Below are 24,230 nucleotides of genomic sequence, written 5' to 3'. Positions count from 1 at the left end.
CTACCGGCAGATAAATTTTTTTATTTAATAACATAAATTTTGTTTTCTTTCATAAGAGTTCATGATCTATTACCCCTGGGAACTAATACCCAAGCTGTTGAGTCCACAAGTAATTTGGGCAGGATTTTTTATTTTTTTTATTTTACAGGCAGGTACCTAATTCTCAGACACTACTGACTGTAGGACTTTTCTACTAAAAGCTAATTCCCGAAGAAGCAAAGACATCAAAGTAAATTAATTTAGTAAATGCATGCAAGGAAAACCATGTTGCTGCCTTGCAAATTTGTTCAAATGGAGCCTACATTTTGAAGGCCCAGGAAGCGTAAAATGATCTAGTAGAATGGGCTGTAATACGCTTTGGGGGAGACTTTCCCACCACCAAGTAAGCCTTATAAATCCAGAGATTTAGCCAAGAAGCTAAATTTACTACTGTTGCCTTCTGGCCTTTGCATGGACTCAAGAAAAGAATGACCAAATCAGTAGAATTTGAGTGCTCTCACTATATCTACATACAAAGAGAGAAGTACTCTACCAGGAACGAACAACAGCTCATCAGCTAGTTCTATGGCGATTTACCACCCGGAAGCAGCCTCTTTTAGAACAGTGTGCTTTTCACAGAGGAAAACTTTCCATAAGTATATCAGTCTGATCCCGCCAAGTAAGGTCAGTCCAGCCCCGAAATACCAGGCAATTCTCCTCTGAACAAGGAACATGACAACCCCAGACAATCGTTTCGGCCTCCTATGGGCCTCGTCAGTGAGGTGCAGCCACATTCCTCTAAGAGCACTGGGCAAGGAGTCCACGTCTGGTTTCCCCCATCACCCAATTTCTTGAATGATGTTATCCACAGAAACCCCTTTCAATAAGAAAAAATTTGAATCCTTAAAACTGCTAAATCTTGGAGAAAAATAAGACAAGGAGGCTTACAAGAAAGAGCAGATATGTCAAACTCTTCTGGCAGAAGAAATTGTTAAACAATACCTTTCAAAACAGAAGATGAATGATCTAAGTATGCAGAGGCTCAAACGGAGAGACCTACAAGACTCTTAGAACCAAATTAAGGTTCCAAGGTGGAGAAGTTGGTTTAATCACTGGTCTTAATCTGACTAAAGCTTGAATAAAGTTTCCTGAAGTCTATTAATTTTCTTGTGGTATACCCTGAAAAAGTACAGAAATGTGGCCAGTCAAAGAGTTTGCAGATACACCCTTATTTAAGTCCTCTTGTAAAAAATTAAGAATTCTAGGAATTCTATACAAAATGCCAGTTAAAGCCTTGATTTTCACGCCAGAAAAACAAAACTTCCCAAATCTTGTGATAGATGTTTCTTGTAATAGGATTTCTGGCCTGAAATAAACTTTCAACTACAGCATCGGAAAATCCTCTGTTTTAAAGTTAGGTGAAAAATCCTGAGACTCCCTGGCTTAATATTCACGACTCTATTACACTGGCTTGAGCACATCTGAGCTTGGGTGGGTTAGTGTAATAGAGTTGTGAATATTAGGCAGGGAGTCTCATTCTATTATGAAGAGTAAAAGCAGGAATGATTCAGCCCTCTGAGGCAAAGGACTGTAGTATTAGGACCAGTCTATACTGGGGCACCTTGTAAGTGGTGACTGGCTAAGTAAAATATGGCCATATTGTATGACTAAAATCCCAATTGTATTTATAAAGAATAGTTGTTCCTTGATGTTGTTTGCAGGCAATTTTTTGCAGCAGTTCAAAAAATATGTTGCGCCAATACCTTTTTGTTTGTGTAATTACTGGGTCATATTTGCAGCACTCCCAAAGATGTGTATATAAACTTTTTGTAAGGTGTGCTAAACCAAATTATGCATATAAAGTTTGTGTGTGTATATATATATATATATATATATATATATATATATATATATATATATGTATATATATATATATATATATATATATATATATACATACACACAAAATTTTTGAGAATGACACAAATATATATTTTCCCAAAATCTGCTGCATCAGTTTTTATAATGGCAATTTGCATATATTCCAGAATGTTATGAAGAGTAATCAGATCAATTGCAATTAATTGCAAAGTCCCTCTTTGCCATGAAAAGGAACTTAATCCCCCCAAAAATATTTCCACTGCATTTCAGCCCTGCCACAAAAGGACCAGCTGACATGTCAGTGATTCTCTCGTTAACACAGGTGTCAGTGTTGACGAGGACAAGGCTAGAGACCACTCTGTCATGCTGATTGAGTTAGAATAACAGACTGGAGGTTTTCAAAGGATGGTGGTGCTTGAAATCATTGTTAACCTTGGTTACCTGCAAGGAAACATGTGCAATCATCATTGCTTTGCATAAAAAGGGATTCGCATGCAAGGATATTGCTGCTAGTAAGATTGCACCTAAATCAACCATTTATCGGATCATCAAGAACATCAAGGAGAGAGGTTCAATTGTTGTGAAGAAGGCTTCAGGGCGCCCCAAGAAAGTCCAGCAAGCGCCAGGACCATCTGGTAAAGTTGATTCAGCTGCAGGATCGGGACACCACCATTACAGAGCTTGCTCAGGAATGGCAACAGGCAGGTGTGAGTGCATCTGCACGCACAGTGAGGTGAAGACTTTTGGAGGATGGCCTGGTGTCAAGAAGGGCAGCAAAGTAGCCACTTCTCTCCAGAAAAAACATCAGGGACATACTGATATTCTGCAAAATGTACAGGGATTGGACTGCTGAGGACTGGGCTAAAGTCATTTTCTCTGATGAATCCGCTTTACGATCGTGTGCGACATCCTGAAAAAACTTTGTCCAGAGAAGAAAAGGTGAGCCCTACCATCAGTTCTGTGTCACGCCAACAGTAAAGCATACTGAGACCATTCATGTGTGGGGTTGCTTCTCAGCCAAGGGAGTAGGCTCACTCACAATTTTGCCTAAGAACACAGCCATGAATAAAGAATGGTACGAAAACATCCTCCAAGAGCAACTTCTCCCAACCATCCAAGAACAGTTTGGTGATGAATAATGCCCTTTCCAGCATGATGGAGCGCCTTGCCATAAGGCAAAAGTGATAACTAAATGGTTTGGGGAACAAAACATCGAAATTTTCGAAGTCTTGAAAAAGAAGGGTCAACACTGCAAATATTTACTCTTTGCTTAAACAATGTAATTGTCAATAAAAGCCTTTGACACTTATGAAATGCTTGTAATTATACTTCAGTATACCATAGTAACATCTGACAGAAAGGATCTAAAAACACTGAAGCAGACTTTGTGAAAAACAAAATGTATGCTTACCAGATACATTTCTTTTTTCCTGGCATGGAGAGTCCACAACTTCATTCCTTACTGTTGGGAACAACAACATCTGGCAACCAGGAGGAGGCAAAGACACCCCAGCCAAAGGCTTAAATATCCCTCCCACTTCCCCTATCCTCCCAATCATTCGGCTGAGGGAACAAGGAAAGTAGGAGAAACATCAGGGTATAAAGGTGCAAGAAGAAAAAATAAACGGGGAGCCGCCCAAATCAAATTATCATATGGGCGGGGTCGTGGACTCATTTTGTTTTCTTTCCATAAGGCAGGGAGAGTCCACGACTTCAATGTCTGAAGTAGGATCTTCTGAAGCAGAGAGATCCTCTTCAGAGGAGGATATTTCAGAATGTTGTCGGTCATCACAAGTTTCATCAGTTTTATGATAAGTTTTAAAATACCTTTTACGTTTATTAGAAGGTGGAATAGCAGACATAGCCTTCTGTATTGCATCAGTAATATAATTTTTCATATCAACAGGGATATCATGTATATTAGATGTTGAGGGAACAACAGGTGCTGAGGTGCTGTACTAGTACTAATAGAAACATTATCGGCATGCAAAAGCTTATCATGACAACTGTTACATAATATAGCCGGAGATATAATCTCAGCTTGCTTAGAACAGATACACTTAGCTTTGGTAGAACTGTGTTCAGGCAGCATGGTTCCTACAGTAGCTTCTGAGACAGAATCAGACAGACAGATTGCAAAATGTAAAAGAAAAAATAACAAAATATCCAATTTCCTCATATAGCAGTTTCAGGAATGGGGAAAAATGCATATGCTAAATAAGCAGAAAAGCAAACAGCATAGCCCTCTAGAATATAAAGAGCGCAGGGAGCATAAAGGAAGTGGGGTAATATAACCAAAAAAATATTTGGCGCCAAGTATGATGCACAATGCAAGTGAAAAAATGTTGGCGCCAAACAACATCCGGAAAGGACTACGCGCAAAAGAATCATCAATAAAGATGCAGGAAATGACGAAACTTGCAACAAAAGACGCAAATTTACGGCAAAAAAATGTTGTGCCAACAATGACGCAATAAATAGCAGCATTTTGCGCCCTCGCAAGCCTAGATTTGCCCACGAATTTTAAGTAAAAAAACAAGTCAAATTGGAAAAAAAGACTAAACCAGAGGTAAGAATTTTTTTTTATTTTTTTTTAAATAACTTCCTTAAACATGATTCTCATATTGAAACTGTTAGACTGAAAAGGGAAATACACATAGATCTGACTCATGGCAAATATAAGTAAATACATATATATATAAAACTTTATATTAATACATAAAGTGCCAAACATAGCTGAGAGTGTCTTAAATAATGATACATACTTACTGAAAGACACCCATCCACATATAGCAGACAGCCAAATCAGTACTGAAAACTATCATCAGAGGTAATGGTACAAGAGTATATCGTCGATCTGAAAAGGGAGGTAGGAGATGAATCCCAACGACCGATAACAGAGAACCCTTGAAAAGATTTTCCATGAGTGAAACCATAAAAATCAACAGGCAATACTCTCTTCACGTCCCTCTGACAAACACTGTACTCTGAGAGGAATTGGGCTTCAGAATGCTTAGAAATGCTTATTATAGAAGAAATCATAAAAGTCAAGCACAAACTTACTTCACCACCTATATAGGAGGCAAAAATTGTAAAACTGAAGTATATGTGTGGTGGGAGGTGTATTTATAGGCATTTGTAAGGTGTAGGGTGAAAAGGGATCTTTAAATATGTTTTCCACACAGTATCACAAATAATCGGGATCAATTAATAACGTAATCCCTGGTCTGCTCATATACTGTGGGTCAACAGGGGTTGAATGATCCAGTCTCTATTTATAAGAAACTAAGTAGGAATTAGAGTTAACCAAGTGGCTGCAAATCTTGCAAGAATACAATAGAGGTTACTGTCTCTTTAAGTATGAGTTTAATAAGATAGATGTTTTATTCTTATGTTATTAAATCACACACAGACTCTGAAGGATAAAAGTTAATCAGAATAAGTAGCACAAACATAGGATTAAACTTGAACCTCTTTTGCTTTAACTCGCTTCTACAGGTACAGACACAGCAGATTTATTTGAGGTATGATTTAAACAAAATCACTTCAATTAGAATGTAGGTCAGAACAGGTAAGAAAATATGTACGGTAAATGAAATAGAAGCAGGAGCTTCACATAGGATAATCACAGAGCAGACTTGAAATGAGAGTTAAAGAGTATTACTTGAAAATCGGATAGCTGGTGCTGTTGCATTTACTTACTGACCACAGCTGCTGTGAAGGAATTGTTTGCTGATGAGCTGGGAGTAACAGGCCTCCGTTCTGTGACGAGTAGATAGCTGTAGAACAACTAGTACCAAAAGTAAATACAATCCGTATATGGGAGGGTAAAGTTCATTGAACTGCAGAGGAATTGAAGAGCAACTTGAGACAAATGCAGCAGTAGACAGTGGATCTTTTAAGTTTGCAAAACAGGCAATACTTAGCTTGAAATCTGTGAGAGGAACAGTATGAGCTGCAGTACCTCCCTTGAAAGGCTTAGAGTTTCTGGAGGATTCTGTAGGCTGAAGATCACACCTGCTGATCCAAATTACTAAGCAAGGTAGGTAAGGGGGAGGAGAGTTTTATAGTGAGAAATTAAAGGGACAGAGTATATGCAGCAAATCCATGACAGCATTTGAGGTTTGGGAAACTTTGCCCCCTCCTGGTAGGAATGTATATCCCCATACGTCACTAGCTCATGGACTCTTGCCATTTACATGAAAGAAACCACGCTCCTCCCACCAGTGCTGGTAAGTCCACCACACCTTATGGTAGATGCTTACGAGCCTGAATCAAAGTGTCAATGACACTCTCAGAGAAACCTCTCTTGGCTAAGACTAAGCGTTCAATCTCCATGCAGTCAGCTTCAGAGAATCTAGATTTTGATGTAGAAATGGACCCTGCAGCAGCAGATCCCTGCAACAGGGTAACCTCCACGGAGGAGATGAGGACTTTCCCACCACATCCGCAAACCAAGACTTTCGCGGGCAGGATGGAGCAATTAGAATCACTGATGCTTGCTCCTGCTTGATGTGGGCCACCACCCGAGGAAGAAGAGGTAATGTAGGAAACAGATATAGGAGTTTGAACCTCCAAGGAACCGCTAGAGCATCTATTAGTTCTGCTTGAGGATCCCTCGATCTCGACCCATACCTGGGTAGTTTGGCATTTATACGGGAGGCCATGAGGTCTATCTCCTGTGTCCCCCATCTACTGCATATCTCTGCAAATACCTCGGGTGGAGAGACCATTCCCCAGGGTGAAAGGATTGCCTGCTGAGGAAGTCTGCTTCCCTGTTGTCCACACTCAGAATGTGGATCGCTGACAGCATACAATTGTGGGCCTCCGCCCATTCTAGAATTTGGGATACTTCTCTAATCGCTAAGGAACTTCTCGTTCCTCCCTGATGGTTGATGTAGGCTACCAAAGTTATATTGTCCGATTGGAATATGATAAACTGGGATGAACCCAAAAGGAGCCAAGCCTTCAGAGCATTGAAGATTGCCCGAAGTTCTAAGATATTGATCGGAAGAGAGGACTCCTGAGTCCACAACCTTTGTGCCTTTCTGGCACCCCAAACGGCTCCCAGCTGGATAGACTTGCGTCCGTAGTCACAATCTCCCAGGACGTCAAGAAGCACGTGCCTTGGGACAGGTGATCTTGACAGACCCACCAAGAGAGCAAATCTCTCGACAGGCTGTCCATTATTATCTGTTGGGACAGATCGAAATGGTCGCCGTTCCATTGCCTCAGCATGCATAGATGTAAGGGTCTGAGATGGAATCTGGCAAAGGGAATCATGTCCTTACAAGACACCATGAGTCCAATCACCTCCATAAACTGGGCCACCAAAGTTCTCAAGGAGGCCTGGAGGGCAAGACATGCTGATGTTAGAGTCTATCACCGTACCCAGGAAATTCACCCTGGTATTTGGAGTAAGAGAACTCTTTTTCAAGTTTAGAGACTAAGACGAAATTCCAAGTACTCCCTTGCTAGACGAAAAGATGGTGCTTGTACCAAGATATTGTCCAGGTAAGGTGCTACTGCAATACTTCTTGTTCTGGCAACCGCTAGAAGAGCCCCAAGAACCTTCGTAAATGCCCTTGGAGCAGCATAAAATACACAGATATGTCAGGTCACAGAAATCACTATGTCCTAGACTATATCTTTAAGAGGCCCCTACCCAAGTATGTATATATTAATATAAAAGAAAAGGTCTCTCAATACTAGAGTGCAGAAATAAATGTAACAAATGTAACAATAGAAGTCACAAACATTTACAGGGTAATACCGCATGCAATGAAGTAATGAGCAAGTCAGTGTAAAGAAACACGCAATGGTGCTAAATGGACTCAGTCCAAATGATACACCAGATCACTCTTCAAAATCGGTGACGGTAGCGGATTGGGTCTCCCAGCAGGTGATGAAGTACCAAAAAGGAAGGCAGCTCTTCTAAGGTGTCCCGCCAGGCAAAATGAGTTTTACAATACAAAAAATATAACACGCCTCATTGTACAGATCAATATGTAACAGAGCAAGGATGAAGGGGTTAATCAGATCTAATCACATGTGAAAAAGCACTAAAGCGTGCTCAATAGGCAAGCCGGTTCCTAATAGGCAAGCCGGTTCCTAATAGGCAAGCCGGTTCCTCTGAGTTGTCCAGCAGACTCACAAACAACACAGCAGCAGTCCTCAACCAACGATCACAGCATTCTAGGAATCAGGAGGAAGCTGGCGTACAACTCAACCAGTGAACCAGTGGATCACAGCAGGGTTTCTCAGGTGTCGTGTCCAGACAAAGAGAATTTAGCATCAAGATAAGGTTAAAAAGGTTTTATTTAAAACACGGTTAAAACCAACAGCAACGTGTTTCTCTGTGTCACAGCACCGTTTCCTCAGGCTATACAAACAATCAGCTGCTAAATTTAAAAGAACACATGATAGAGCATGCAATTTTAAGCAACTTTCTAATTTACTCCCATTTTCAATTTTTGTTTGTTCTCTTGGTATCTTTATTTGAAAAAAGCAAGGATGTAATAATAGGAGCCAGCCCATTTTTGGTTCAGCAACTGGGTAGAACTTTCTGATTGGTGTCTAAATGAATTTATTAATAAAAGCACAGGGCTACAGGTACACACTCAGCATGACTAAGGGAGATATCCCGAAACGTTGCTGCTTGTAACCGTGTGCTTTTTTTTTAATAAACTCTGCTGTATGCTGCCACATCTTTGGAATTTAAAGTTTGTCATTTTAGGTATTGAGTAGTTACCCTCTGTGGCACGCATTGCACCCTGGGTGCTGGACTAATCATTACTGGTGTCTATATGAAGCAACAAATTGGCAAACGCTACCCAGGTGCTGAGCCAAAAATGATCCAGCTCCTAAGCATATATTCAAATAAAGCGAGCAAGAGAACGAAGAAAAATTAAGAGGAGAATAATAGGAGTAAATTAGAAAGATACTTAAAATTGAATGCACTTTTTGAATCATGAAATTTTTTACTAGAATTTTTCTGTAATAAGATCATATGCTGAATTCAAACCATTAGGTAAACATTCTTAACTTGAATATCCAGTACATTTCTTGTTTCTCAACTAATTTTAATTATTTACCTCCCCTTGTAGGGTTTCTATTTTTTCTATAATACACCATTTTAAAGTAGCAGTATATTTACTGCACTCTCACAAGTGTTGTACAAAAGGTGTAGTAGAGGTGTAGTCAGTCCACGGGTCATCCATTACTTATGGGATTATATCTCCTCCCTAACAGGAAGTGCAAGAGGATCACCCAAGCAGAGCTGCTATATAGCTCCTCCCCTCTACGTCATACCCAGTCATTCGACCGAAACCAAACGAGAAAGGAGAAAACTATAGGGTGCAGTGGTGACTGGAGTTTAATTTAAAATTTGGACCTGCCGTAAAACAGGGCGGGCCGTGGACTGACTACACTACAGGAGAAAGGAATTTATCAGGTAAGCATAAATTTTATTTTCTCCTGTTAAGTGTAGTCAGTCCACGGGTCATCCATTACTTATGGGATACCAATACCAAAGCGAAAAGTACACGGATGACGGGAGGGACAGGCAGGATCTTACACGGAAGGAACCACTGCCTGAAGAACCTTTCTCCCAAAAACAGCCTCCGAAGAAGCAAAAGTGTCAAATTTGTAAAATTTGGAAAAAGTGTGAAGCGAAGACCAAGTTGCAGCCTTGCAAATCTGTTCAACAGAGGCCTCATTCTTAAAGGCCCAAGTGGAAGCCACAGCTCTAGTAGAATGAGCTGTAATTCTTTCAGGAGGCTGCTGTCCAGCAGTCTCATAGGCTAAACGTATTATGCTACGAAGCCAGAAAGAGAGAGAGGTAGCAGAAGCTTTTTGACCTCTCCTCTGACCAGAATAAACGACAAACAGGGAAGAAGTTTGGCGAAAATCTTTAGTTGCCTGTAAATAAAATTTCAGGGCACGAACGACGTCCAGATTGTGCAGAAGTCGTTCCTTCTTTGAAGAAGGGTTAGGGCACAATGATGGAACAACAATCTCTTGATTGATATTCCTGTTAGTGACTACCTTAGGTAAGAACCCAGATTTAGTACGCAGAACTACCTTGTCTGAATGAAAAATCAGATAAGGAGAATCACAATGTAAGGCCGATAACTCAGAGACTCTTCGAGCCGAGGAAATAGCCATTAAAAACAGAACTTTCCAAGATAACAGCTTGATATCAATGGAAAGAAGGGGTTCAAACGGAACACCCTGTAAAACGTTAAGAACTAAGTTTAAGCTCCACGGTGGAGCAACAGTCTTAAACACAGGCTTAATCCTGGCCAAAGCCTGACAAAAAGCCTGAACGTCTGGAACTTCTGACAGACGTTTGTGTAAAAGGATGGACAGAGCTGCGATCTGTCCCTTTAAAGAACTAGCAGATAAACCCTTTTCTAAACCTTCTTGTAGAAAAGACAATATCCTAGGAATCCTAACCTTACTCCATGAGTAACTCTTGGATTCGCACCAATGTAAGTATTTACGCCATATTTTATGGTAAATTTTCCTGGTAACAGGTTTTCTAGCCTGTATTAAGGTATCAATTACTGACTCCGAAAATCCACGCTTTGATAAAATCAAGCGTTCAATCTCCAAGCAGTCAGCCTCAGAGAAATTAGATTTTGATGTTTGAAAGGACCCTGAATCAGAAGGTCCTGTCTCAGAGTCAGAGACCAAGGTGGACAGGATGACATGTCCACTAGATCTGCATACCAGGTCCTGCGTGGCCACGCAGGCGCTATTAGAATCACCGATGCTCTCTCCTGTTTGATCCTGGCAATCAATCGAGGAAGCATCGGGAAGGGTGGAAACACATAAGCCATGTTGAAGACCCAAGGTGCTGTCAGAGCATCTATCAGCACCGCTCCCGGGTCCCTGGACCTGGATCCGTAACAAGGAAGCTTGGCGTTCTGGCGAGACGCCATGAGATCCAAATCTGGTTTGCCCCAACGTCGAAGTATTTGGGCAAAGACCTCCGGATGAAGTTCCCACTCCCCCGGATGAAAAGTCTGGCGACTTAGGAAATCCGCCTCCCAGTTCTCCACGCCTGGGATGTGGATCGCTGATAGGTGGCAAGAGTGAGACTCTGCCCAGTGAATTATCTTTGAGACTTCCATCATCGCTAGGAAACTCCTTGTCCCTCCCTGATGGTTGATGTAAGCCACAGTCGTGATGTTGTCCGACTGAAACCTGATGAACCTCAGAGTTGCTAACTGAGGCCAAGCCAGAAGGGCATTGAAAACTGCTCTTAATTCCAGAATGTTTATTGGAAGGAGTCTCTCCTCCTGAGTCCATTAACCTTGAGTCTTCAGGGAATTCCAGACAGCGCCCCAACCTAGCAGGCTGGCGTCTGTTGTTACAATCGTCCAATCTGGTCTGCTGAAGGGCATCCCCCTGGACAGATGTGGCCGAGAGAGCCACCATAGAAGAGAAATTCTGGTCTCTTGATCCAGATTCAGCATAGGGGACAAATCTGAGTAATCCCCATTCCACTGACTTAGCATGCACAATTGCAGTGGTCTGAGATGCAGGCGTGCAAAAGGAACTATGTCCATTGCCGCTACCATTAAGCCGATTACTTCCATGCATTGAGCCACTGACGGGTGTGGAATGGAATGTAGGACACGGCAAGCATTTAGGAGTTTTGTTAACCTGTCCTCTGTCAGGTAAATTTTCATTTCTACAGAATCTATAAGAGTCCCTAAGAAGGGAACTCTTGTGAGTGGTAACAGAGAACTCTTTTCTTCGTTCACCTTCCACCCATGTGACCTTAGAAATGCCAGAACTAACTCTGTATGAGACTTGGCAGCTTGGAAACTTGACGCTTGTATCAGAATGTCGTCTAGGTACGGAGCTACCGATATTCCTCGCGGTCTTAGTACCGCCAGAAGAGAACCCAGAACCTTTGTAAAGATTCTTGGAGCAGTAGCTAACCCGAAGGGAAGAGCTACAAACTGGTAATGCCTGTTTAGGAAGGCAAACCTTAGGTACCGGTAATGATCCTTGTGAACCGGTATGTGAAGGTAGGCATCCTTTAAATCCACTGTGGTCATGTACTGACCCTTTTGGATCATAGGTAAGATTGTCCGAATAGTTTCCATTTTGAACGATGGAACTCTTAGGAATTTGTTTAGGATCTTTAAGTCCAAGATTGGTCTGAAGGTTCCCTCTTTTTTGGGAACCACAAACAGATTTGAGTAAAACCCTTGTCCGTGTTCCGACCGCGGAACCGGGTGGATCACTCCCATTAGTAAAAGGTCTTGTACACAGCGTAGAAACGCCTCTTTCTTTATCTGGTTTGCTGACAACCTTGAAAGATGAAATCTCCCTTTTGGGGGAGAAGCTTTGAAGTCCAGAAGATATCCCTGAGATATGATTTCTAACGCCCAGGGATCCTGGACATCTCTTGCCCAAGCCTGGGCGAAGAGAGAAAGTCTGCCCCCCACTAGATCCGTTTCCGGATCGGGGGCCCTCACTTCATGCTGTCTTAGGGGCAGCAGCAGGTTTTCTGGCCTGCTTGCCCTTGTTCCAGGTCTGGTTAGGTTTCCAGCCCTGTCTGTAACGAGCAACAGTTCCTTCCTGTTTTGGAGTGGAGGAAGTTGATGCTGCTCCTGCTTTGAAGTTACGAAAGGCACGAAAATTAGACTGTCTAGCCCTTGGTTTGGCTCTGTCTTGAGGCAGGGCATGGCCCTTACCTCCAGTAATGTCAGCGATAATTTCTTTCAAACCGGGCCCGAATAATGTCTGCCCTTTGAAAGGTATGTTAAGCAATTTAGATTTAGAAGTCACATCGGCTGACCAGGATTTAAGCCACAGCGCTCTGCGCGCTTGAATGGCGAATCCGGAGTTCTTAGCTGTAAGTTTAGTTAAGTGTACTACGGCATCAGAAATAAATGAATTAGCTAGCTTAAGGACTCTAAGCTTGTCTATAATCTCATCCAACGGAGCTGAGTTAATGGTCTCTTCCAGAGACTCAAACCAGAATGCCGCCGCAGCCGTGACAGGTGCAATGCATGCAAGGGGTTGCAATATAAAACCTTGTTGAACAAACATTTTCTTAAGGTAACCCTCTAACTTTTTATCCATTGGATCTGAAAAAGCACAGCTATCCTCCACCGGGATAGTGGTGCGCTTAGCCAGAGTAGAAACTGCTCCCTCCACCTTAGGGACCGTCTGCCATAAGTCCCGTGTGGTGGCGTCTATTGGAAACATTTTCCTAAATATAGGAGGGGGTGAAAAAGGCACACCGGGTCTATCCCACTCCTTGTTAACAATTTCTGTAAGCCTTTTAGGTATAGGAAAAACGTCAGTACACGTCGGTACCGCAAAATATTTATCCTACATATTTTCTCTGGAATTGCAACCGTGTTACAATCATTCAGAGCCGCTAATACCTCCCCTAGTAACACACGGAGGTTCTCAAGCTTAAATTTAAAATTTGAAATGTCTGAATCCAGTTTATTTGGATCAGATCCGTCACCCACAGAATGAAGCTCTCCGTCCTCATGTTCTGCAAATTGTGACGCAGTATCAGACATGGCTCTATTATTATCAGCGCACTCTGTTCTCACCCCAGAGTGGTCGCGTTTACCCCTAAGTTCTGGCAATTTAGATAAAACTTCAGTCATAACATTAGCCATGTCTTGCAAAGTGATTTGTAAGGGCCGCCCTGATGTACTTGGCGCCACAATATCACGCACCTCCTGAGCGGGAGATGCAGGTACTGACACGTGAGGAGAGTTAGTCGGCATAACTTCCCCCTCGTTGTCTGGTGAAATTTTCTTTACATGTACAGATTTGCTTTTATTTAAAGTAGCATCAATGCAATTAGTACACAAATTTCTATTGGGCTCCACATTGGCCTTTAAACATATTGCACAACGAGATTCCTCTGTGTCAGACATGTTTAAACAAACTAGCAATTAGACTAGCAAGCTTGGAAAATACTTTTCAAATAAATTTACAAGCAATATAAAAAACGTTACTGTGCCTTTAAGAAGCACACAAAACTGTCACAGTTGAAATAACAATGAACCAAATTAGTTATAGCAACCAAATTTTCACAGTAAATGCATTAAGTTAGCAAAGGATTGCACCCACAGGCAAATGGATGATTAACCCCTTAGTACCCAAAAACGGATAACAATTTAAAATATAAGCTTTTTATCACAGTCAAAGCACAGTCTCACAGGTCTGCTGTGAGTGATTACCTCCCTCAAAACTAGATTTGGAGACCCCTGGGCTCTGTAGAGACGTCCTGGATCATGGAGGAAGAAATAGGAAGACTGTGACTGAATTTTTACTGCGCAATAAAGCGCCAAAATAGGCCCCTCCCACTCATAATACAACAGTGGGGAAGCTCAGTAAACTGATTTTATTCATAAACAAACGACAGCCATGTGGAAAAATAATGCCCATAAAGTTTTATCACCAAGTACCTCAGAAAAAAACGATTAACATGCCATTAAACGTTTTAAACATAAAATTATGAAATGTTATTAAAAAGCCTGCTGCTAGTCGCTTTCACTGCAGTATAGGCTATAAGTTATATGTATACAGTATCTTCTTAGTGAAATGCCATTCCCTAGAAATACCTCAGTGTAAACATACATACATAACAGCCTGATACCAGTCACTACTACTGCATTTAAGGCTGTACTTACATTACATCGGTATCAGCAGTATTTTCTCAGTCAATTCCATTCCTTAGAAAATAATATACTGCAACATACCTCCTTGCAGGTGAGCCTGCCCGCTGTCCCCTGTTCTGAAGTTACCTCACTCCTCAGAATGGCCGAGAACAGCAAATGGATCTTAGTTACGACCGCTAAGATCATATACAAACTCAGGTAGATTCTTCTTCTAATGCTGCCTGAGAAAAAACAACACACTCCGGTGCTGTTTAAAATAACAAACTTTTGATTGAAGTATTAAAAACTAAGTTTAACAACCACAGTCCTCTCACACGTCCTATCTATTAGTTAGGTGCAAGAGAATGACTGGGTATGACGTAGAGGGGAGGAGCTATATAGCAGCTCTGCTTGGGTGATCCTCTTGCACTTCCTGTTAGGGAGGAGATATAATCCCATAAGTAATGGATGACCCGTGGACTGACTACACTTAACAGGAGAAATATAGATATCATTTTATTACTCATTCCCGAGTTTTGTATAACCAACACTGTTATATTTATACACTTTTAACCTCTGTGATTACCTTGTATCTAAAGCCTCTGCAGACTGTCCCCTCATCTCAGTTCTTTTGACAGACTTGCATTTTAGCCAATCAGTGCTGAGCACAATGTTGTTATCTATGATACACATGAACTAGCAGTGTCTGTCAAAAACTGTCAAACTGCACTAATATAAGAGGCAGTTCAACAGCTTAGAAATTAGGATATGAGCCTACCTAGGTTTAGCTTTCAATTAAAGGACCAGTCAACACATTAGATTTGCATAATCAACAAATGCAAGATAACAAGACAATGCAAAAGCACTTAGTCTGAACTTCAAATGAGTAGATTTTTTTCTGACAATTTTAAAAGTTATGTCTTTTTCCACTCCCCCTGTACCATGTGACAGCCATCAGCCAATCACAAATGCATACACGTACCATGTGACAGCCATCAGCCATTCACAAATGCATACACACTTATTCTTGCACATGCTCAGTAGGAGCTGGTGACTCAAACAGTTTAAATATAAAAAGACTGTGAACATTTTGTTAATGAAAGTAAATTGGAAAGTTGTTTAAAATGGCATGCTCTATCTGAATAATGATAGTTTAATTTTGATTGAGTGTCCCTTTAAGAATACCAAGAGAACAAAGTAAATATGATAAAAGTAAATAGGAAAGTTGTTTAAAATGGCATGCCCTATCTGAATCATGAAAGTTTAATTTCTTTAATTGCTAAAGTATTGTATTTTAAAATATTTTTAATAGACAATAAACATTAAATAGATGTCAAGCACATCCTTTTGTTACAGGGGCTGACATTTTGAAGCCAATTTTTTACATCTGGTATCTGAAGGAGAGCAGCTGCACATGTACACACACGTCAAAAATAGAATGCAGTGAAAGCTAGATTTCAACATGGTGGCTCCTCTAGAGGGTGGCAGGGAATAACCTCAAAAATATAATTGTATTTACGGTTTAATGTTCCTTTAACTATTAAAAAAATTGCAGTTGACCCACAAAACAGAGGAAAAAGAAACAGTTTTATAGAGATAGTATTCTAATAAAATATAAATATTATGCAAGGACATAATAAACACTAACCAGTTTTCGGATATCTTCAGACCAAACTTCTCCTTTTGCTGGTTCTTCAGAAAAAATTGATATTCCAAGAAGTTGATTAAAAAGGGTGTTCAATCCCTCCATACATGCACCAAGAGAAAAAAATGGAGAGTACAAACTGGGCTCTATATTATACCTGCAGAAAAAGAAAATGAGAACATAATGCTTACTGGTTATATGCTGATGCAATGTCTTCTATAACTAATGAATACCAGTATGCAAGGCAAAATATGTCTACTTGATAATAGCTCACAAGCAGCAGTGCACAGATAAAAGACAAGTTATTAAAACAATTCTTCTCATATTCACATATTTCACCAGCTAGACACTCAATGTTTTTTACGTCAAAATGCCAAAAAGTAAATAAGCAAGGACATATATAGAGAAAAGTGATCGGTAAGAATACGGATTAATGTAATATTTCAGTTGTAACTCTTAAAAGACTAAAACGCAATTAAATGGACAGTAAAGTCAAATTTAAACTTCCCTGATTCAGATAGAGCATGCAATTTTAAACAACTTTCCAAATTGCTTTTATCATCACATTTGCTTTATTTTCTTGGTATCCTTTGTTGAAGAGGAAACCTATGCAGGCTGATATGAGTTTAGCAGTCTATGGCAGCAGTGTTTGCAATTGCAGCTATGTATTACATGGATATAAACATAGTTGCACACACTGCTGACAAATGGCAAAAACTAAATTTATGCTTACCTGATAAATTTGTTTCTTTCCAGACGTAATCATTACAATTACTAGTGGGATATTCACTCCTGGATAGCAGGAGGAAACAAAGAGCACCCCAGCAGGGCTGTTAAGTCACTTTCCTTACCCATAACCCTTAGTCATTTGGCCAAAGGGAAATGGAAAAAGAAGATAACACAAGGGTATAGAGGTGCCTGAGGTTTGTACAGAAAAACTGCCGTCTTAAAATTTAAAAAAGTGCTAGTCGTGGACTCTCCATACATGGAAAGAAACTAATTTATCAGGTAAGCATAAATTTTTTTTTCTTTCCTATGGCATGGAGAGTCCACAAATCATTCCAATCACTAGTGGGAACCAGTACCCAAGATAGAGGACACAGAATGAAAGGGAGGGAGAACAAGACAGGCGGACCTAAACAGAAGGCACCACTACTTGAAGAAATTTTATCCCAAAGGAAGCCCCAGTCGAGGCAAAAGTATCTAATTTGTAGAACTTGGGAAAAGTATATATAGAGGACCATGTGGCCGGCTTGCAAATTTGTTCCACAGAAGCTTTATTTTTGAAAGCCCAGGAAGAGAAGACAGCCCTAGTGGAATGAGCTTCTCTCAGGAGGCTGTTGTCCAGCTGTCTCATAAGCTAAACGGATAACACTTCTCAACCAGTGAGAAAGAGTGGTAGAAGTGGCTTTCTGACCCTACACTTACCAGAGAAAACAACAACAGGGCAGAAGTCTGCCGGAAATCTTTAGTTGCTTGAAGGTAAAATTTCAGAGCACGCACAACATCCAAGTTATGCAAAAGATGTTCCTTCTGGGAAGGCTTGGGACAAAAAGAAGGAACAACAATTTCCTGATTAATATTGCGATCTGACACAACCTTAGGCAGAAACCGAACTTAGTACGAAGGACCGCCTTATCAGCATGGAAAATGAGGTAAGGGGAATCACACTGCAGAGCGAAAGCTCAGAAACGATGTGAGCAGAAGAAACTGGAAAAAGAAACAAAACCTTCCAAAATAACAATTTAATCTCAACTGAATGCATCGGCTCAAACGGAGCCTGCTGCAAAACTTTAAGATTAAGATTAAGGCTCCAAGAAAGAGAAACAGGTTTAAACACAGGCCTGATTCTGACCAGAGACTGAACAAAATATTGGACATCTGGCAAATCTGCCAGACGTTTGTGTAAGAGAATAGAGCAGAAATCTGACCCTTCAGAGTACTGACTGACAACCCCTTCTCCAGGCCTTCCTGAAGAACAGAAAAACATTCTAGGAACCCTTACTCTTTTCCAAGAGAAACCCTTTAAATCACATTAATAAAAAGGTATTTACGCCATACCTTATGGTAAATTCTGTGAGTAACAGGCTTACGAGCCTGACGGATGGTATCAATGACCTTCTCAGAGAAGCCACGTCTACTCAAAATTAGACGTTCAATCTCCACGCAGTCAGCTTCAGAGAATCTAGATTTGGATGAAGGAAGGGAGCCTGAAGTAGAAGGACCTTCCTCGAAGGCAACCTCTAAAGAGGAAGAGATGACATCGTCACCAGATCAGCGAACCAGATCCTGCAAGGCCATGCAGGAGCTATTAGAATCACAGATGCTCTCTCCTGCTTGATGCAAGCAATTACTCATGGAAGGAGAGCAAACGGAGGAAACAGGTATGCTAGATTGAAGGTCCAAGGAACTGCCAGAGCGTCTATCAAAACGGCTTTAAGATGTCTTGACCTTGAACCGCACTTTGGAAGTTTTGACGAGACGCCTTTAGAACCAACTCCGAAATCCCCCACCTAAGAGTTATTGTGAAAACTTCTGGATGGAGAGCCCATTCTCCGGGATGAAAAGTCTGCCTGCTCAGAAAATCAGCCTCCCAGTTGTCCACCCCTGGGATGTGGATGGCAGAGAGATGACAATCGTGAGACTCCACCCACTGGAGAATGCGAGTCACCTTCTTTATTGCTAATGAGCTCTGAGTTCCTTCCTGGTGGTTGATGTAAGCCACCGAGGTGATGTTGTCTGACTGGAATCTGATAAACCGGACCAAGGCTAACTGAGGCCAAGCTGTCAAGGCATTGAAGACTGCTCTCAACTCCAAGATGCTTACAGGAAGTTCACAGGCCCTGAGCTTTTAAGGAGCCTGAAACTGCTCCCCAGCCTAAAAGACTGGCATCCATGGTTACAATCACCCAGGAAGGTCTCAGGAAACATGTGCCCCGAGACAGATGGTGCTGTGAAATCCACCACAAGAGAAAGTCTCTTGTCAGGGGATCCAGATCTATCCTATGCGAGAGATCCGAGTGATGTCCATTCCATTGATTGAGCATGCATAACTGCAGGGGTCTCAGATGGAACCGAGCAAAAGGAGCAATGTCCATGGAGGCAACCATCAGACCAATCGCCTCCATGCATTGAGTCACTGATAGACAAATAGCAGACTGGAGAGAAAGGCACGAAACAAGAAGCTTGGATTTTCTGGCGTCCATCAGAAAAATCTTCATGGACAGGGAATCTATAATTGTTCCTAAGAAACACACCATTGTATCTGGTACAAGGGAACTCTTTCCCAGATTCACTTTCCACCCGTGGGAACGTAGAATAGACAACAACACCTTTGTATGAGATCTTGTTAGATGAAAAGATGATGCTTGAACCAAGATGTCGTCCAGATAAGGTGCCACAGCAATACCCAGAGACCTGACCACTGCCAGAAGAGCCCCCAGAACCTTTGTGAAAATTCTGGGAGCTGTAGCAAGGCCACAAGGAAGAGCAACAAACTGGTAATGTTTGCACAGAAAGGCAAACCTCAGATACTGGACATGATCCCTGCGAATGGGAACATGAAGATACGCATCCTTCAGATCTATGGTTGTCATTAACTGACCCTCTTGTACCAAAGGAAGAATGGAGTGCATGGTCTCCATTTTGAAGAACGGCAACCGGAGGAATTGGTTGAGACACTTTAGGTCCAGGATGGGACGGAAAGTGCCCTCCTTTTTAGGAACCACAAATAGATTTGAATAGAATCCTAGACCTTCTTCCTCTAGTGGAACTGGAACAATCACTCCCAGAGAAAATAGGTCCTTTATGCAGTTTAAGAAGGTTTCTCTCTTTGTCTGGTCCGCAGATAACCTTGCCAGGAGGAATCTGCCCCTGGGAGGACAGGATTTGAATCCTATTCTGTAATCGTGAGACACTATGTCTACGGCCCAAGGATCCGGAACATCGCGTATCCAAGCCTGCTCCCCCCCACTAGATCCAATACAGGATCGGGGGCAATCCCTTCATGTTGATTTTGAATCAGCGGAAGGTTTCTTGGCTTGCTTTCCTTTATTCCAAGGCTGACTGAACCTCCAAGAAGACTTGGATTCTTCCAGCTTGGAAGAGGAGGAAGAAGACTTTTGTCCCTTAAAGTTACAAAAGGAACAGAAATTAGGATTCTGACGACCCTTAGGTCTATTCTTTTTATCCTGAGGTAGAAATGATCCCTTTTCACCTGTAATTTCGGAAATTATCTCAGCCAGACCTGGATCAAACTAAGTTTTTTATAAGGCAAAGACAAAAGCTTGGGCTTAGATGTGACATCTGCAGACCAAGATTTGCGAGCTAAAACAGTGAAACCAGAAATCTTAGCTCCCAGTCTAAGAACTTGCATGTTGGCATCACAATTAAAGGAATTGGCCAGCCTTGATCCTGTCTTCGATCTCTTCTATAGTAGTCTCTTCTGAGATTAGATTAGATAAGTCATTGCACCAATAAGATGCTGCTTCCGCAACTGTAGCAATACTAGCAACAGGCTGCCACTGCAATCCCCGATGAATGTACATCTTCTTCAAAAAAGCCTCAAGCTTTTTATCCATGGGATCCTTGAAAGAACAACTAACCAATAAGAATAGTAGTTCTCTTGGCAAGAGCTCCCTCTACCTTGGGCACTGTGCGCCACGAGTCACGTATAGAATCAGTAACAAAGTAGCAAGAACCTCCTTTAAAATAACTCTGAGGTGTTCCAACGTAAATCTGAAATTAATCTCCTCTGAATCTGCATAATTGGTCACTACAGTCTTAGAATCTGATATCTCACCCTCAGAAGCCACTAAGGTATCATCTTCATCAGATAATTAAGGAAGAATGACTAACGCAGCCTTAGTGGAGTCAGAACTCTTGCTAATAGCAATATTGTTGGCTTTCCTCTCTCTTACCAGTGACAGTAAAGGCCGATAAAGCTGCTGAAACAGCGGATGTTATCTGTGCAGCAAAATCTCCTGGTAAACACCCCCAGGAGGGGGTTGAGAGGAACCGCAGGGCACTGCATGTGAAACAGGTTGGGACGTTTGAGGAGAAATACGAGTCATGGCATGGACAACATTATCCTGAGAGACAGACTCAGGAGGGGAAATCTTGTCTTTAGACTGTAAAGTTTTATCCAACCATTTGGAACAATATTGCATGAGAGGTACTATCTGAGCCTCCAAACAAAAACATTTTACAAAATGTATTTCTGAATTTTGGTCTATGTCCATCTTAGATAAGAAAAATAAGTCCCCCCCAAAAAATAAAGGAGCAGGAAAGTAAATATATTTAAATACCCCCAAGAACTATTGGAATCTAATACAATATGCAACCTCTATATTCTCAGTCTGACTGAGGTAAATCACCACACCAGAACCAAGAGATTCCACCAGTAACCGGATAATAGCAAAAGCAAGGGCTGAGAAACGATCCTATTCCAAGGCTGATTTTCCGTCTGCAACCCCAGACAAAAAAATCTTATGCCTCTAGAAGCACTCACAGGCAGCACGCAACTCCGCTCTGCAAGCCACTTTGAGTTACACAGGCGAAAGAGCAGAGAGTCACGTGAGGGCAAAGGAAAAAGAACTGCGCCACAGAGTGAAAAAACGCGATCCCTAAGCGCTACGTTTCCTCTTTCTCCCAAAATAAAGAAACAAGTCTCCTAAACATAACCGCTACGGTCTTTAGACTGAAATAAATAAAACAAGTATCATCAGAGATTAAAATAAAATCCCCCCTGAAAACGTTGGGCCCAACTTAGCCTCAACAAATAGGGTAAAACATTAGCACTTTAATCCTCAAGTTCTACATTAATGCATTGCCTGCAAAAATTTCTGCCCAAAAATAAATTCCCATACACAGGAATTAAGTAAGTCTCAGTTAAAGGGACATTATACACTCATTTTTTCTTTGCATAAATGTTTTGTAGATGATCTATTTATAAAGCCCATAAAGTTTTTTTTTTAAATAAATGTATAGTTTTGCTTATTTTTAAATAACATTGCTCTGATTTTCAGACTCCTAACCAAGCCCCAAAGCTTTATGTGAATACTGTCAGCTACCTTCTCCAGCTTGCTCCTGTTTGTGTAAAGGGTCTTTTCATATGCAAAAGAAGGGGGAGGGGGGGGGGGAGTGTCTTATTTGCCACTTGCAGTGGGCTTTCCAGCTACCTTTTCAACAGAGCCAAACTGACAGCTTCTAAGTAAGTTTTTAAACAGTTTTATACTGGATTTTTATATCAGTATCTGTGCATCTTATTCTTTATAGTAGTGTCTATTACATGCAGTTATATGAAAATGAGTGTATACTGTCCCTTTAAAGATCCACAGAGGATTAACCTCTAGAGTGCTGCCCCCAGAACCTAGAAGGCAAGAGCACTTACCTGTGGATCCATCTACAGGGCAGGAACAGCTTCTTAGGTTTGACTGATATTCAGTATCTGTCTGAGACCTGTAGAAAAAGAAAATACAGAGTAACCAACCCTGGTTTTCTAGCAAAGGGGTAGCATAGATGTTAGAAATAAAGCAAAGACCACCTCGCCGCTTTCTAACTGCTAAAAGCCACCATTACTCTTACTAAAGAGATTGACATGGACACAGCATAGCCCCAAATCCTTGCTTGCAGGGAAAGGTACCCATTAAGTGACTAAATATCTCCAGACACCATCTTCGCACATCCTTCTCTTGACAGAGGCAAAGAGAATGACTGCGGGTTATGGGTAAGGGAAGTGACACTTAACAGCTCTGCTGGTGGTGCTCTTTGCCTCCTCCTGCTGGTTAGGAGTGAATATCCCACTAGTAATTGGAATGATTTGTGGACTCTCCATGCCATAGGAAAGAAAGACAAGCGCACACTCCTGAGCTCACCTAGGATAACTTTAACAAAGGATTCCAAGAGAACTAGGCAAAATTGATCAAATAAATTGGAAAGTTTTATATATATTATATTATATATAATATATATTCTATACAAATGATGCTCCAGTCAATTGGTCAAAAATTGGCACAAATGGCTTATTATTAAAATAAAAAAATTATGCTTACCTGATAAATTTATTTCTTTCTTGCCACAATGAGTCCACGGATCATCTAATTACTATTGGGAATATCACTCCTGCCCAGCAGGAGGCGGCAAAGAGCACCACAGCAAAGCTGTTAAATATCACCTCCCTTCCCTCCAACCCCAGTCATTCGACTGAAGTAAAGGAGAGAAAGGAAGCAACAAGGTGCAGAGGTGTCTGAAGTTTATAACATACCAACAACCTGTCTAAAAAACAGGGCGGCCGTTGACTCATCGTGTCAAGAAATAAATACATTTATCAGGTAAGCATAAATTTTGTTTTTTTTCTAATGGCATGAGTCGTCCACGGATCATCTAATTAATATTGGGAATCAATACCTAAGCTAGAATACACAGATGATAAGGGAGGGACAAGACAGGGAACCTAAACGGAAGGCACCACTGCTTGAAGAACCTCTCTCCCAAAAGCAGCCTCAGCCGAGGCAAAAGTGTTAAACTTGTAGAATTTTGAAAAAGTGTGAAGAGAGGACCAAGTTGCAGCCTTGCAAATCTGTTCCACAGAAGCTTCATTTTTGAATGCCCAGGAAGAGGAAACAGCCCTCGTTGAATAAGCTGTAACTCTCTCAGGAGGCTGCTGTCCAGCAGTTTCATAAGCAAATCTAATAATATTCTTCAACCACAAAGAAAGAGAAGTAGCCATAGCTTTCTGTCCCTTACGTTTTCCAGAGAATACCACAAACAGAGCAGAAGATTGACGAAAATCCCTAGTCGCCTGTAAATAGAATTTTAGAGCACGTACCACGTCCAGATTGTGTAGAAGCCATTCCTTCTGAGAAGAAGGATTAGGAGACAAGGAAGGAACAACAATCTCCTGATTAATGTTCCAGTCAGAAACTACTTTAGGGAGAAACCCTAATTTGGTACGTAAAACTACCTTATCCAAATGAAAAATAAGGTAAGTAGACTCATACTGTAATGCTGAGAGCTCTGGCACTCTACGAGCTGATGAAATAGCAACAAGAAACAAAACTTTCCAAGATAACAAC

The 24,230-nt window shown here is 41.3% G+C and overlaps 1 protein-coding gene across 1 annotated transcript in view; it reads right to left on the bottom strand.

The window, feature by feature from the left end:
• The window catches only part of MIPEP (mitochondrial intermediate peptidase), a 506,392-nt gene that overhangs the window by 274,481 nt on the left and 207,681 nt on the right, over positions 1-24,230 (bottom strand). Inside the window, exon 11 of the mRNA XM_053708504.1 lies at positions 16,159-16,312. Within this exon, the coding sequence (XP_053564479.1) occupies positions 16,159-16,312 (154 nt within the window). The remainder of the gene's footprint in view (positions 1-16,158; positions 16,313-24,230) is intronic.

This window comes from Bombina bombina, chromosome 3, assembly GCF_027579735.1.
Source record: "Bombina bombina isolate aBomBom1 chromosome 3, aBomBom1.pri, whole genome shotgun sequence".
In the NCBI taxonomy this organism is placed as follows: Eukaryota; Metazoa; Chordata; class Amphibia; order Anura; family Bombinatoridae; genus Bombina; species Bombina bombina.
Note: the sequence above shows the minus strand (reverse complement) of the source record. Positions and strands in the feature narration are given on the sequence as shown.